General features: G+C 40.9%; 1 protein-coding gene and 1 pseudogene across 1 annotated transcript in view; both read right to left on the bottom strand.

Annotated features, from left to right (window-relative positions):
* Positions 1 to 692: 692 nt before the first annotated feature.
* ATP6V0D1 (ATPase H+ transporting V0 subunit d1) overlaps positions 693 to 13322 on the bottom strand; it is a 66035-nt gene continuing 53405 nt past the window's right edge. The window contains exons 6-8 of the mRNA XM_069965922.1: positions 12746 to 12922; positions 11031 to 11108; positions 693 to 3309 (exon numbers count right to left, since the gene is read on the bottom strand). Coding sequence (XP_069822023.1) covers positions 3148 to 3309; positions 11031 to 11108; positions 12746 to 12922 — 417 coding nt within the window. The 3' untranslated portion in view covers positions 693 to 3147. The remainder of the gene's footprint in view (positions 3310 to 11030; positions 11109 to 12745; positions 12923 to 13322) is intronic.
* LOC138790190 (U2 spliceosomal RNA) lies at positions 5276 to 5479 on the bottom strand (annotated as a pseudogene).

Below are 13322 nucleotides of genomic sequence, written 5' to 3'. Positions count from 1 at the left end.
GAGAAGTCCGGCGCAAATTTTTATCAAATTTATACAAATTACCAATATATGCTTATTACGGAAAAAGCTTATTAAGTGCTTTTTTCCCTGCACTTACTACTGCATCAAGGCTTCACTTCCTGAATAAAATGATGTCACAACTAGAGATGGGCGAACCAGCCGGATTTCTGGTTCGTATGAATCAGAAATCTCGGTGGCTTACTCATGCTGCCTGCTCCCTCCGTGCAGCGGGTGGATACATCGTAAGGAACGCCTGGAAAACTGGGATACAGCCAATGCCAATGGCTGTATCCCAGTTTTCCAGGCGTTCCTTACGATGTATCCACCCAATGCACAGAGGGAACAGACAGCGGGAGTAAGCCGCCGAGATTTCTGATTCATACGAACCAGAAATCCGTCTGGTTCGCCCATCTCTAGTCACAATCCGACTCCCAGAGCTGTGTGGGCTGCTAGAGAGGATGATGGCAGGGGGATGCTCAGTGTCCCTTCAGTGCCCTGTGTCCCTCAGTGTCCCCCTGCCATCATCCTCTCCAGCAGCCACAGCCTGTACAGCTCTGGGAGTCGGGTCGTGACATCACCATTTTATCCAGGACTCCTTTAATTGTAATATGTGTGATCTGTTAAGTTTGACTGGCCAGGGTAAAAAAAAAAAAATACATAACACAGCTGTAAATGACACTGACCACTAGACGTTAACATCAAGGTAAACACTTTATTACCATATACATATAGATATATATCTATTCATATATTGATTTCATGTTAGAGAGCATCCATTCACTGAAACAAAGGGAACTGTAAAACATATTCATTGCACAGTAAGAGGAAATCAGACAAATTGTTGGAAAGATCTACTCCTTAACACTGAAACATTGGAGTCTAAAAATGTCACTCTTGAGGTGTCCAGCATAGCATTAACAGTTAGTTAAAAATGAGCATGAAACCATGGCTAGTCTGCACAATAAAGCTCAAAAAAGGCTTTAGATCATAAAAATAACACCAGATGGGCAATGAAACGAAGGAACTGGATGGAGCTGGTGCTCAATAAAGCATGCACCATTGGCTATGGTAATTCAGATATTGTGCACTAATGTGTTTTTTATATTTTATGACTGTACCTGGTTATAAAACAGGAATGTTCTGCTTGGATTCTTTGCCAACACTAATGTATTAAGGATTTATATGGCTCAATGAGGTAAAGTCTCAAAACAATACAATTATAAAGGAATTTGAAATGTTAGCGATATGGATGAATCACTAGGAGTAAAATCATAATTTTATTATAATGCATGCCCTATCAAATCCTACTATGAGGGACAACCAATGTTGGTATCGCAGGGCCTGTAGTTATTTGGGGCTAAGAGCTGGTCCTTTCCACATAAAGTGAGTCTACAGAAAATGTTGAGACAGAGAGGGTAAAAAAAAAGAAATACAGCCTTAGGGGGCATCCACACATTACGTATATACAGATGATGTATTAAGGAATGGAATTCTGAGTTTCCGGCATCATGGTTCATAATGATGCCAGGAGAAGAATCAGTTTAAATCATCACACTAATGTACTGACACAGCCACGTGGCTGTATCAGTACAGTAGCACAGAGATTTAGACTGATTCGGAGTTCCGGGCATCATACCGAATCATGATGCTGGAAGTTCCGTGACTCTGGATCGTAGCACATCTTCAGTGCGTGGAACATGTGAATGCTCCCTTTTTGGTACAGATCAGATCCATCAATAACTATGTTTCTTTGTTCTGAGAGGGTACAACTGCACAACACTAACTGCTAAGAATACCTTCTGGTGAGAATCGAAATGGAATAGGTTAAGGAAAAAAAAAAGAAGAAAAATAATTCACACAAACCATACCCCTGGATATTATTTCTAATGGAAAAGGTGACAACCCTAGCTCTATTAGCCATGCAGGTAAATATATACCTACTTAATAGAGTAACCATTTAAAATGTATGGTCTCACCAATGTTAGACTGGTGGGCATCCTACTCTCAGTACCCCAACATTTTGTAAGGGGTTGAGGGGTGCTTCTGTGAATCTAGCCTCTTTAATGTTTACCAGCACTTAATCCATTTAAGTTAATGGAGCAATGCTGCAGTACCTTGCACCGCTTGTGCTAAAAATGCGGCGATGGAGGGACAAGCATTGGTGTAATGGATCGAAGGGGGGAATAGGAGTTCTATTTACTGTGATAACTAATTTTAAAACCCCAGACAATCCCTTTAAGAAGTATCCAGTAAAGGCCCTTATTCTTTAATTTATACAGAGCAAGAAGCAGTACTGGATAACCTCCTGACAGCCAAAAAGTAGTATAACATACAATCCATACTAAAAAGATGGGGTGGGATGCACCTTTTCCTTTAATTTATTAGCAGCGAAGAAGAAAAAAAGGAAAAAAAGCTAAAGAGCTAAAGCTATAGCTGTCATAGTTTGTATAGCTGGTGGAGAGTGACATTTTTATTAGTGTAAACATCTATTATGATACAGTGATAGAAGTACAACATAATACAATACTACACATATAGTCCTATCCTAAAAGGACTACAATGAACATGCTGCGTCACACAGAAGATCAGCCCTGTGACCAGTTCTCATCCTTCTCATGAGTCTTATATTCTTATGTCATACCCTGAAATGCTAGAGATTCAGTATGTACTTCTAGCTCGTCTCCCGTCACTCCACTACTAGTAAGCGCAGTGCTTGTGTGGATAGAGACGAAGCAGAGGTAGAAATAACAAAAGAATCATAACACGCCAAGGCTAGTGGTGAATAAGAGTGGAAATTCAGATAAAAGAAGTCAATTCAGACATAGATACAGCACCCGTAGCATCTTGGAACATACACTCACATCTAGATCTATTCATAAAGAGGATTTGGAAGGGTTACACTGATCTTTAAACTCAGTCACAGCCAGAGGGAAGGCAGGCCTTGCTGGCCGTTCCGAAATAAACTAAATCCACCAGTAGTTATCTGCCATACACATAGCAAAACCAGCTGCGCATCAGTTAAATAAACTCTGCTGAATCTTAAAATTGGGACTTCACACCCTCCCCGTAAACTGGATCAGACAATAAGGCAGAGGAAGTGTCTGCACGGGGATCGGGGGGAGACAAGGTGTGCTGGAAATGTCTTTTTTAGAAGATAGGAATGTAGTTATCAATCTTGGCTCGGTGTCTCTGGGCGATGCACTCTGCGATCCACACAATGTTCCGGCATTCTTGCTCCTTTAGTTTCACAAAGGCATAAAACACACCAAAGTGAAACTGGTTCAGAAAAGCCAATTTATTCAATTTCACCTGTAAAAGAAATAAAAGTTATAGTTATAAGGAGGTTGTTACCTATATGAAGAAGTGTTTTTTTTCTTTCCTAAAATGTGCTGCAATAACAAAGTAAAAATTGTTCTAGACAAATCTATAATTTAAATCTAAATTCTTGACATGTGGCAGAAAAATCACCTTTTAAAATTGTAATTCCATAAATCCATGGGGGCAGCAATGCCTTAAAAGTGCTGTCCATGTTCTTGGCATAAAAAAAAAACAAAAACAAACAACCAAACGTATAGTAAAAATTACTATAGCGGGGTATTCCAATCTGGACATTTTATTCCCTGTCCACAGAATCCACAGGAGAGGGCATAAGTAACAAAGTAAGAAAGAAACTGAATAAAGTGTCTGCATGCACCCCCCAATCTCTTAGTTATGCCCTATCATGTCGCTACTAAGCATACCTTGTCTAGATGGAAATATAGCTCGCTCTCCTTCAGGGTAAAGAAAAAATGCTCCCCCCCCAAAAAATAGGGTCTGCTCGGGACTATTGTGCATATGTCTATAGGGCTTGCTGTAAAGCAGGGGTGGGGAACCTTCGGCCCTCCAGCTGTTGCAAAACTATAATTCCCATCATGCCGGGACTTTAGCTTTGGATGTCCAGGCATGATGGGAATTATAGCTTTTCAAATTTTTTTCCCGAAGGTTCCCCATCCCTGCCGTAAAGCATCTCTCTAAATGCTGTGAGAAACAGCTCAGGAAATATGGCTGGCTCCATAATAATGTTGTAAAAATTAAATAACAAAACATACAATTTTACGGAAAATAGAAAGAGACTGGAAAAGAAAAAGGACATTTTAAACTACTGCAGGTGGACCAATAAAGTTTTTCAGTTTTCCTTTTATCTGTATGAAGGCTTGGACTTTCTGGGATGAGTTTTACATTTCATTGGCTCTGAATTTGGGATCATGTTAATTATTTATTAGATCTTTATTTTTTAGGGTAGGCTACAAAGAATACAGCAATTCTGCCATTGATGTCTACAGTCAACTTTACTCAATGGGTAAATACAGAAAGAGAGTTACCAAACATGAAGGACTTTTACACAATAGATTAAAGTTAATATTGCACTGACACATTTTGAACGGGTGCAAAGCAATTCAGCCAATGTATTAACAAGTTGTCTCAGGCCATTGGTGTAACATCCCATCCCACCAAAGGAGTAAGAAAGTGCCAGCCCATTGGCTGATTGGGTCTTTCGTGGCAGTAAAATTTATCATTATAGGCTGCAAATCTTTCGCTCGTTCAGCTCAGCTGAGCGATTTATCATGGCTTCTAAAAGGCACAGAGTGCTGATCTCACTGATCGCCACTTGTTTGTGTCCGTACACACCCCCATATCGGGACACATAAAAGGACCCCAAGACATTGTACATGGGGTCTCACATCATTAGAAAAAGAAATAAACTGAGTTTTTTGTTACAGATAGAAGGGCAGAAGAGGTGAAGACTTTAGTGTTCAGACATCTGGAGTCACTCGGATGTACTGGGCCATAAATTCAGGTGTTAGGTTGTCCTTGTATCAGTGACTAGAATGCTGTTATCAGTTAGAATTCAGGGATTTTCCGGAATAAAGACTTATAAATCTATCACACTATGTCTTGGGTCCAGAAAAGTGTCTACCCACAGGTGTTTCCAGATTGTTTCTTACTATACATTTGCAGATTCATCATGGATTGTAGTTTCTGCTAAGTCTCCCAATATAGAATCCTTCACAGCACAGTGTACATATTTGCATGAATAAGTGGATGTGATTTTGGAGTCCTTTTGGGCATGTGCACAGTGTAAGCTGGTAGAAAAAAGGTACATATACGAGTTCCATCTGCTTTAGTTTTTATTCAAAAATGGACCTCAATTTCCCTTTATGTTGACCATGTTATTTTACAGTTAAAAAAGTTAGACTTGCATTAATAAAAATGGACTGTATTAGATATTAGGGTATTTTCACACTAAGTAAAACAGGTGGAATTCAATCCCGCCTGCCTTAGTGTGTCAATGGCTTCCCATTGACACTCTGAGGCAGGGGGGAATCCGTGGTGGGGGCTCTGCCAGGGAATTCCGCTTGTTTTACTCAGTGTGAACATTTCCTAAAACTGATAAGAACAGATGCTACACTTAATCTTAGCCAAAAGGGCAAGAAGTGATTGCTATCCTTTTTATTGCTTTCTGCTCATGTATATGCTTGACTTATAACACAATAGGAAAGTGAACGCACCCTTAGGGTATGTTCACACTGAGTAAATCAGGCGGAATTCCGCAGTGGAGCTTTCCGCCACGGAATCCCGCTGTGTTCAGTGTACTGCACGTCCGCTTCCTCCCCTCTCTGCTCAAAGAAGTGACATGTCACATTATTATGACCACTAGCTAATATCCAGAGTAACCGCTGTGTGCAGTACGGACAGCAGCTAGATGGACTAGGAGGGACTCAGTAAGGTCATGGTAGGTTGTCACAGGTATATGGAGCCATAATGACTATGGTCCCTATTACACATGATGATCATCATGCTAAAAATCGCTGTATCGCTCAAATTTAAATGATAATCTTTTGTGTGTATGCAGGCAAAAATCAAAAAACTGGTTGCATGTCGTTGATTGCATCTTTTAAGCTGACCACAAAATTATTGTTAATCGTTCGCTAAATGTACACAACATTTATTCTTTTGTTGGGATCAGAAGGAGTAGATGATGGTATTAACAATCATAATTACGATGGTAACTAATGACTACCTTTCTGTGTGTTATGGGAAACAGTTTCAGGTTGTTCCTAAAAGCGCTCGTTTATTGAAAGATAGGGCAATATGAGACTGTTCGGCCAACAATCATGCTGAGTAATAGGTCCCTTACCTGCTTCTACCATCTAGTAAAAGGGTTTCGGGTTCAACATATATAACGGCAACACATTATGCAACTTGCAGTCCTTTACTGACTGGACTAGGCAAGATGCATCTGATCCTCATTGTGTTCAGCAGTTCAGCCATAACCAGGAGTCCAAAATAGAAAATCTTTCCATTACAGTTTTCTCTATGTCGGCTCCATTCCAAGTTTTAACAAAAATTCTGATACTATGTGTGAGCCTTGTCTTACAGAGAGCTTAAAGGGGAGCAGACACAAGACACATGTGACAATTAGGTTTGTTTTGCATTGTTACCCTTTTTGTTGTTTGATGCGTCAGTGTACCCCAACTGGATAGTTGTATTTGTAGCGTTCTTGACAACAGCAAATCGGAGTTATAAAAAAAAAAAACCTCTGACATTAATGGACCAGAAATTAGCTACAGTACTGTGCTATTACTGTCCCTTTAAATCCCGTTACATGAAACATCTCACACATCTGTGAGTGATCCCATAAAGCTGTGTAGTTTAATGACAATGAAATCTGGCACAGCCTCATAGACCTTATCAACCTGTAAATGTTTTATATACAGAGATTGAACCCTGTCTTTTAATTAAATAGAAAGACACAATATCATCATACTAGCAAAAACCAGTTTCAAAGCCACTAAAATCTTGGCAAGCCAACTTGCCCTTTGGCTTATAAGATTGTTATTCTATTGTGCATACGGATGTTGGCAGAGAACCAACTTCATGTAACAGGTCTCTGGTCTGTTATATGAAATGCTACAGTTTTTGCTTAATGTAAAGAGTCTTATATAAAACTCCTTACAGATGGGCTGGGCAGTTGTGTTTGTATAGTTTCACTATTATTAGGGGTCTCAGTTGTAATAACAAGGCACCAGATGGAAACTCGCGAGTATTAAGGAGTTCATTTTATGTAGAATCCGCTTACATAATTATGGTGGACTATATGTAAGACGCAGTTCAGATGAACTGTGCAACCACTAGCTCACATCTCCTGTGGTAGGCTGTGACTCTTTGTAACCCAGGGTATACCTGCTCATTCACAGTACCTTTCGTGGATACTGAATTTAAAGATGCACTCCCCTCCGGGTTTTTTTATCCACTGCCCAGGAGTAAGGTAGCGTACTTACTCACCTGGGCTGATCACTGCCTCCCAACACTATGCTGGTCCTTGGTTCAGAGGCTGGTCCAGTCCGGCTGAGGGATCATGTGACCGCACCTCTGACCACAGTCTTCTATACCCAGTGCATTTGATCAGGCCAGAAGCCACTAACTTCTATGTGCTTCTATGGGGAAGGGGAGAGCAAAATAATCCAGGGATTGTATTTGCTTTAGGAACACAAAAAGGATGAAATCATTATATTAACTCTACTCTGTCAGCTGGGAGGAAGAAAGGAAACGGCATAAAATACAGAAGTATTCTGCTCTGGTCGCATGTATTAGAAGCAGTCATTCATAAAAATAAATATATATATAACATATACAGAAAGAGAGAGGGAGGGGGGCTTTAGTGAAAAATTGCGTAAAAAAGGTTTAACAAGCTCATTGGCTCAAAAATTGTGTGACTTTTTCTGTCACAAAGAGCATTGTGCAAGAAATTACTTTTTTTTAACTTAAATTTTTACATTCATAAATTCTCCCCATAGTACCGTGCAAAAGATTAAGGCAGGTATGGAAGGTGTAGAAACAAATTCTAAAAATAGAAGTGTCGAAAGTTTTTATTAATGAACAAAATGCACTGTCACTTTAAAGGGAATCTATCAGCAGTTTAGAGCATTTTAACATGCTGAGAGTTGCTATAGGGGACATTACACTGAGAATTATGATACATTTATAATCCTGTTCCATATACAATACATTTGTATAAATATGTAACATTAGGTTTTTTAGTGCAATCAGGGTGGTCCTTTAACCTGAAGCCCACCGATCTGTCTGCCCTTTCAATTAACAATTCTTCCTCTTTCATATTAATCGCTGCAGAGGGGCTGATGGATATGCAGCAATAGGTATTGTTACAGGAGTGAGCATAAGAGTGGGTTGGTGCTTTTGGGGTAAAAGAATGCCACCAGTGCATGGAACACCCTAATTTGCATATTCATAAAAGTTCATGAAAGGGGCTCAATGGAACATCATAATAAAAGTAACATCATTCCCACTGTAACATTCCCTACAACACATGTCGAAAGTATTTAACGGTCAGGGTCTGGGTGTTCAGGCCCCCACTGATTGTTAGACATACTGTAGCTGGGAAAAGTGCACAGTTAAGTGGTTCACTGTCTGGCTGCAGGAGTCTATTGAGCATGTCTCCTGCAACCAGCAAGCCAGGAAGTAAATCGCTTCTCCCTGTTCATTAAAAAATGGATTTCCAGTTCATTAAGAAAAAAAAAAAAGAACAAAACTGTAAAAAGTAGAGGGGCATCTGTATGCGAGAAAGCGAGAAGGATTTTTTTTTCTTTTTTCCTTAAATATTAAAATAATCGTCTGAGGTCGCACCTCTGTGAGATAGGTGTGGATTATGCAAATTATAGGGACCATTTCAATGTTCTTTCTTTAAGGTTTGGTGACGGGCCCCTTTAATGTTAGCATGCCTCCAAAATAATTCCTGAAATATTAAGTATAGCGGCAATGCTCTACCTAATGACTAAGCCAGATACCCCCCCCCCCCTTAATTAAAAGCAATGTCCTTATCCACTAAATCCACTAATGAACCTTCTTCTATAAATACAGGAATGGCGACAGTCTGAAACCCGGGACCTCTGCCATTTGGACGATGACCTGGCACCTGTACAGCTCGTCTCTTTTCCTCTAGGATTAAATACAGCATTCTGATTCTCACTGCAGTCAACATCTTGTGTGTTAAAAGCAATGACTAATTAGTAGTCACAGCCAACTAAACATCTGCTCATAATGGCTGACATCAGAGACAGGCAAAATGGTGGCAGCATGGGTGTAGAGTGTTCCAGCTAGGTAATAGGCCTTCAGATGGGATTTCAGATTTTATGTAATATAGATAGAGAGTTCATATTTTGGTAGGCCTGCTGCCACATATAGTTTGCAATCCAAGGTCCTGTCAGTTTCTATGTGAATACATACTTGCAGCGGATCTTTCAAACCACTGCAAGTATGTAAATTACTCGCCCCCTTAACCCACACGCTGCTGGCACATAAATTACCCATCCTTGCTCCAGCTTGTTGCAGCTCCCAGCTCCCTGCTTTCCTGCTCAGCCAATCACTGTGTTGCCCAGCCGCAGCCACTGATTGGCTGAGCGAGAGAGCAGGAAGCCGAAGCTAGGACGGGAAATGTATGTGCCAGCAGCGTGTGGGTTAAGGGGGTGGGTGATTTACACACTCGCAGTGGTCTGAAAGATCAGCTGCAAGTATGTATTCACATAGGAACTGACAGGACCTTGAATTGCAATGGATCTCGCTGCAAAACTCGCAGTGAGAAATCCGCTGCGATCCGTTACGTGTGAAGGCACCCTAAGCATTCATCTTACTATCACTAAGCTTTATCTGCTTAAGGGTGCGTTCACACGTACAGAATCTGCAGCAAATTTGATGGCGCAGATTTGCTTTGAACGCACCCTAAACCAGAAAACCCTTTCAGATGAATCTACGCGAGTAAGAACTCTTGGTGTGTCTGATTGGCCAAGAGGATATAGTATAACATGAACATATACAACCATTAACATTCCTGCACAGAGGCAGCAGGGCCACGTTTATTGGCTCTGGTAGTCACATGATCTCTGGAAAAGTGAGGCAGGCATAGAGACTGCAGGTGCACAGCTCAGACTGGCTCTCCCTTCACACACACAGCAATAGCCAAGCTCCACCTCTGCTTTCTGTATTCTGTCTTGGTCTTTCTGTTACTAGAGACGGACTGGGCCTAACAACAGTCAGTGGACAATAGATTGCAGTTAATGAGATACCTAGTGGCCTAGATTTCAGAGCTTCTTATCTGAGGTAAAGAGTCATTTTTGGTAAATAAATCCATTTACAGGTATGCTAGGAATCACCTATAAGCTAACCTATAAGCACATAACATAAGGAAAGTTGTTTGAAATGACAGTGATCATTTAATGTGGCGGTGATGTTGATCGCATTCAGCAATATGTTGTGATTTTGCTCATAAAGGGTGAACAGGGCCTAACACAGTGTTTAACTGAAAATAACCAAACTCTATTCCTATGGGGCTGTTTACATTGCAATCAGCTTCACTTTAGTACTGATCATTGATAAATACAACAGAAAGCCCATGCGTCTGCCATACTTCATTTTGGTGATCAAACCCTGCTGTAAAGAGGTGTCTGAGCCATTCCAAGACCTCGCAGCACTATACAGATTACAATGAGAAAAGTGGTAATGAGCACATCTACCCCTTGAGTATTGAAACGTTTGCCAACAGTGTGCACGTTCCTGACCTTGATGCAATGCAGGTGCTAGAGGCAGAACATTTCCAAATGATCAGAAGAGTCATCTGATACTTGAGTAGGGAAGAAAAAAAACAAAAACACACACTCAGCAAAGAAGCAGATGGATCCTTTTATACCATGACAAAGTAGGGTAACAAAAAAAATTATAGTACAAAACCATCTGTAAAAAAAAAAAAAAAAAAAAAAAAAAAAAAAGAGCAGAACTGTAGGCCAAGTGCTGAACAGAAATAGCGAGAGGGATAAAACTGTTCATCTGGATCTCATCATTTCCCCTGTGCAGCTAATGAAGAACCATAGAAGCTCTGCTGCAGTACTGCCAAATCCTAATGGGCCTGCCTTACTAGACATAGTGCTGCTTCCCCAGCTGTGTGTGCTGAAGGGCAGGCTACACAGACAAATTGTTACCTCGTGTTCAAAGAATCTGTCTTCCAGTGTTTTATCTCCAGGATTGTTTCCTGCGCCTTCAAATAGCAGTTTGTATTCCTGAAAAGAGATCAACATGCACACGTCAAGCTGCAGCAATGGTATAACCTGCACGTAGATACATTAAAGGGACACTGTCACCTCCTTTGCGCATTTTGACATCTCTACACAAGTGTAAAGGGTAAATTTAGCGGTTTTCATACCTTATTTTATATCATAAGTCATAGTGCTTGTTCAAGTAGAAAGTCATCTTTTATCAACTGCAGATTGAGTTAAGTGGGCGGGGCTTCGCGGCATTAGCGCCACTTAGCCCGCCACAGTTGGCTCCGCCCCCTCGCCGGCCATTGGAACAGGCTGGCCGAAAGGTCTAGACCCCACCCCCTTTACGGTGGCCAAACAAAGGGTGTCAAGGGGGTGGGACCAATGGTGACGTTGTGGGCGGGGCAAAGTGATGCTAATGCCGCGAGGCCACGCCCACTTAATACAATCTGCAGTTGATAAAAGGACACTTTTTACTTGAACAAGCACCATGATGTATGATATGAAATAAGGTAGGAAAAACTCAAAATTTACTCTTTACACCTGTGTAGAGATGTCAGAATGCACAAAGGGGGTGACAGTGTCACTTTAAGGTCATGTCCTCACATGCTGATAAATGAGTGCAGCCCAATAATATGTAGCAATTCCAGGCTAAATCAATGTTTAACCAGGAATTTTATATATTTAGCAATGTGGCATATTTCCTATTACAAAAATGCCAAAATTGTAGAGCATTTGCTGGACATCTTCAGCCACACTCTTTTATATCAAGGGCTGCTCCCCTTTTTAGATCTACAACTCAAGTCTAACATTTGCACATGTTCTTAATCTGACCTTAGAAAGTAATCACATGTTTAAGGGAATTTGTCACTAGTTTCATGCTACCTGCATCCCTGCGGGCCATAAAGCACTGACAGGCTACTTCTTTACGTATAGGGGGAGATCAGTCAATCAGGACCACAGACCACCCTGATGGCTGAGCCCTATACTCAGCTGAAGCTACAGATAGGATTTCTCTGAAATGGCACAGCTGCCCTGAGTGAAACATATGTCATTGTGATAAGGGGGACTCTCAGTTTTCATGCTGCCGATCCATGCAGATCCATGGTTCTTATGATAAAGAAAGTGTGTTGTATCTGGAGACTGAAACTTCTTCCAGGTGGAGGGACCCCTTATCTTTTTAGGCAGACCTCTTCCGACCGTATTTTCTGTACAGGCCATTTATTATGTATACATATTTTGTCCTTTCCTTCATCTACTTTTAAGGTTAAATAATTTATTTGACTTTTTTTTGCTCATAACCAATATCTGCCATGTCCCTTATCAGTTTGGTTGCAGTGTCTTGTATCTTCCCCAACCTTTTTCTATGATCTGCTGCCCAGAACTGAACTGGGTATTCAAGATTAGGCCGCACTAATCCTTCGTAACACTGTAAGACTGTATCCCTTGTTTGAGAGTCCATGTCTTTTTTTAATACATGATAATATCTTGCTGCCCTTACAAGCAGCTGATTGACATTTCATGCTGTTCTACAAGCATACAAACGTCTCGTTTACGCTAGTGGTAGAGAAATGGACCTATAGAATCCTGTCCAGAGCAGAAGTGAGCTGTATGTAAAGTGAGTATATTATAAGAACAAGACTTTAACATTTACTTACGGGGTAATAGTCAGCTACTGTTTTGACCTGCTCATAGTCATCAGCTCTCGCCAACTGGGCCAACCCCTCCGGGTATAATTTACCGCAGTGTGGGAACAGCTTGGCACGGTCTTCTTTCGAGAGTTCCGTGCCAAATGAATTAATTGTTATTATAAACGCCCGGCGGTCAGCTTCAAACTGTAGAAAAAGATAAGTTAGATCATGAGGCTTAAATCTTGCAGGCACTTTTAGATTTACTATAATAACACGTCACTACATCTTATGCCTATGTTATACATATATGCCTAGGTATGTGTTGTCAAATTCTTCCCACATTAGTTATTTTATGAAACATATGACATCATGAGAAGTTCAAGATAAAGCTAGAATACGTGCTTATAGACATTGCTCACAAGCAGGATATATATCAGGGCAGCAAGTCAATGGGCTTTGTGATTGCAATTAAAGAGGTACTCCGGGCTGGGGGTTATTTTTAGGGTATGGCCAGGGAAGGGGTGGAAATAGAGGCTGCTTGTCACTTACCTCCCCGGTTCCAGCGCCAGGTTCCGGATAGCGCTGCCCCATTCTCCCATCAGGC

This window comes from Dendropsophus ebraccatus, chromosome 4 (assembly GCF_027789765.1).
Source record: "Dendropsophus ebraccatus isolate aDenEbr1 chromosome 4, aDenEbr1.pat, whole genome shotgun sequence".
Taxonomy (NCBI): Eukaryota; Metazoa; Chordata; class Amphibia; order Anura; family Hylidae; genus Dendropsophus; species Dendropsophus ebraccatus.
This window is presented reverse-complemented; position numbering and strand designations above follow the sequence as displayed.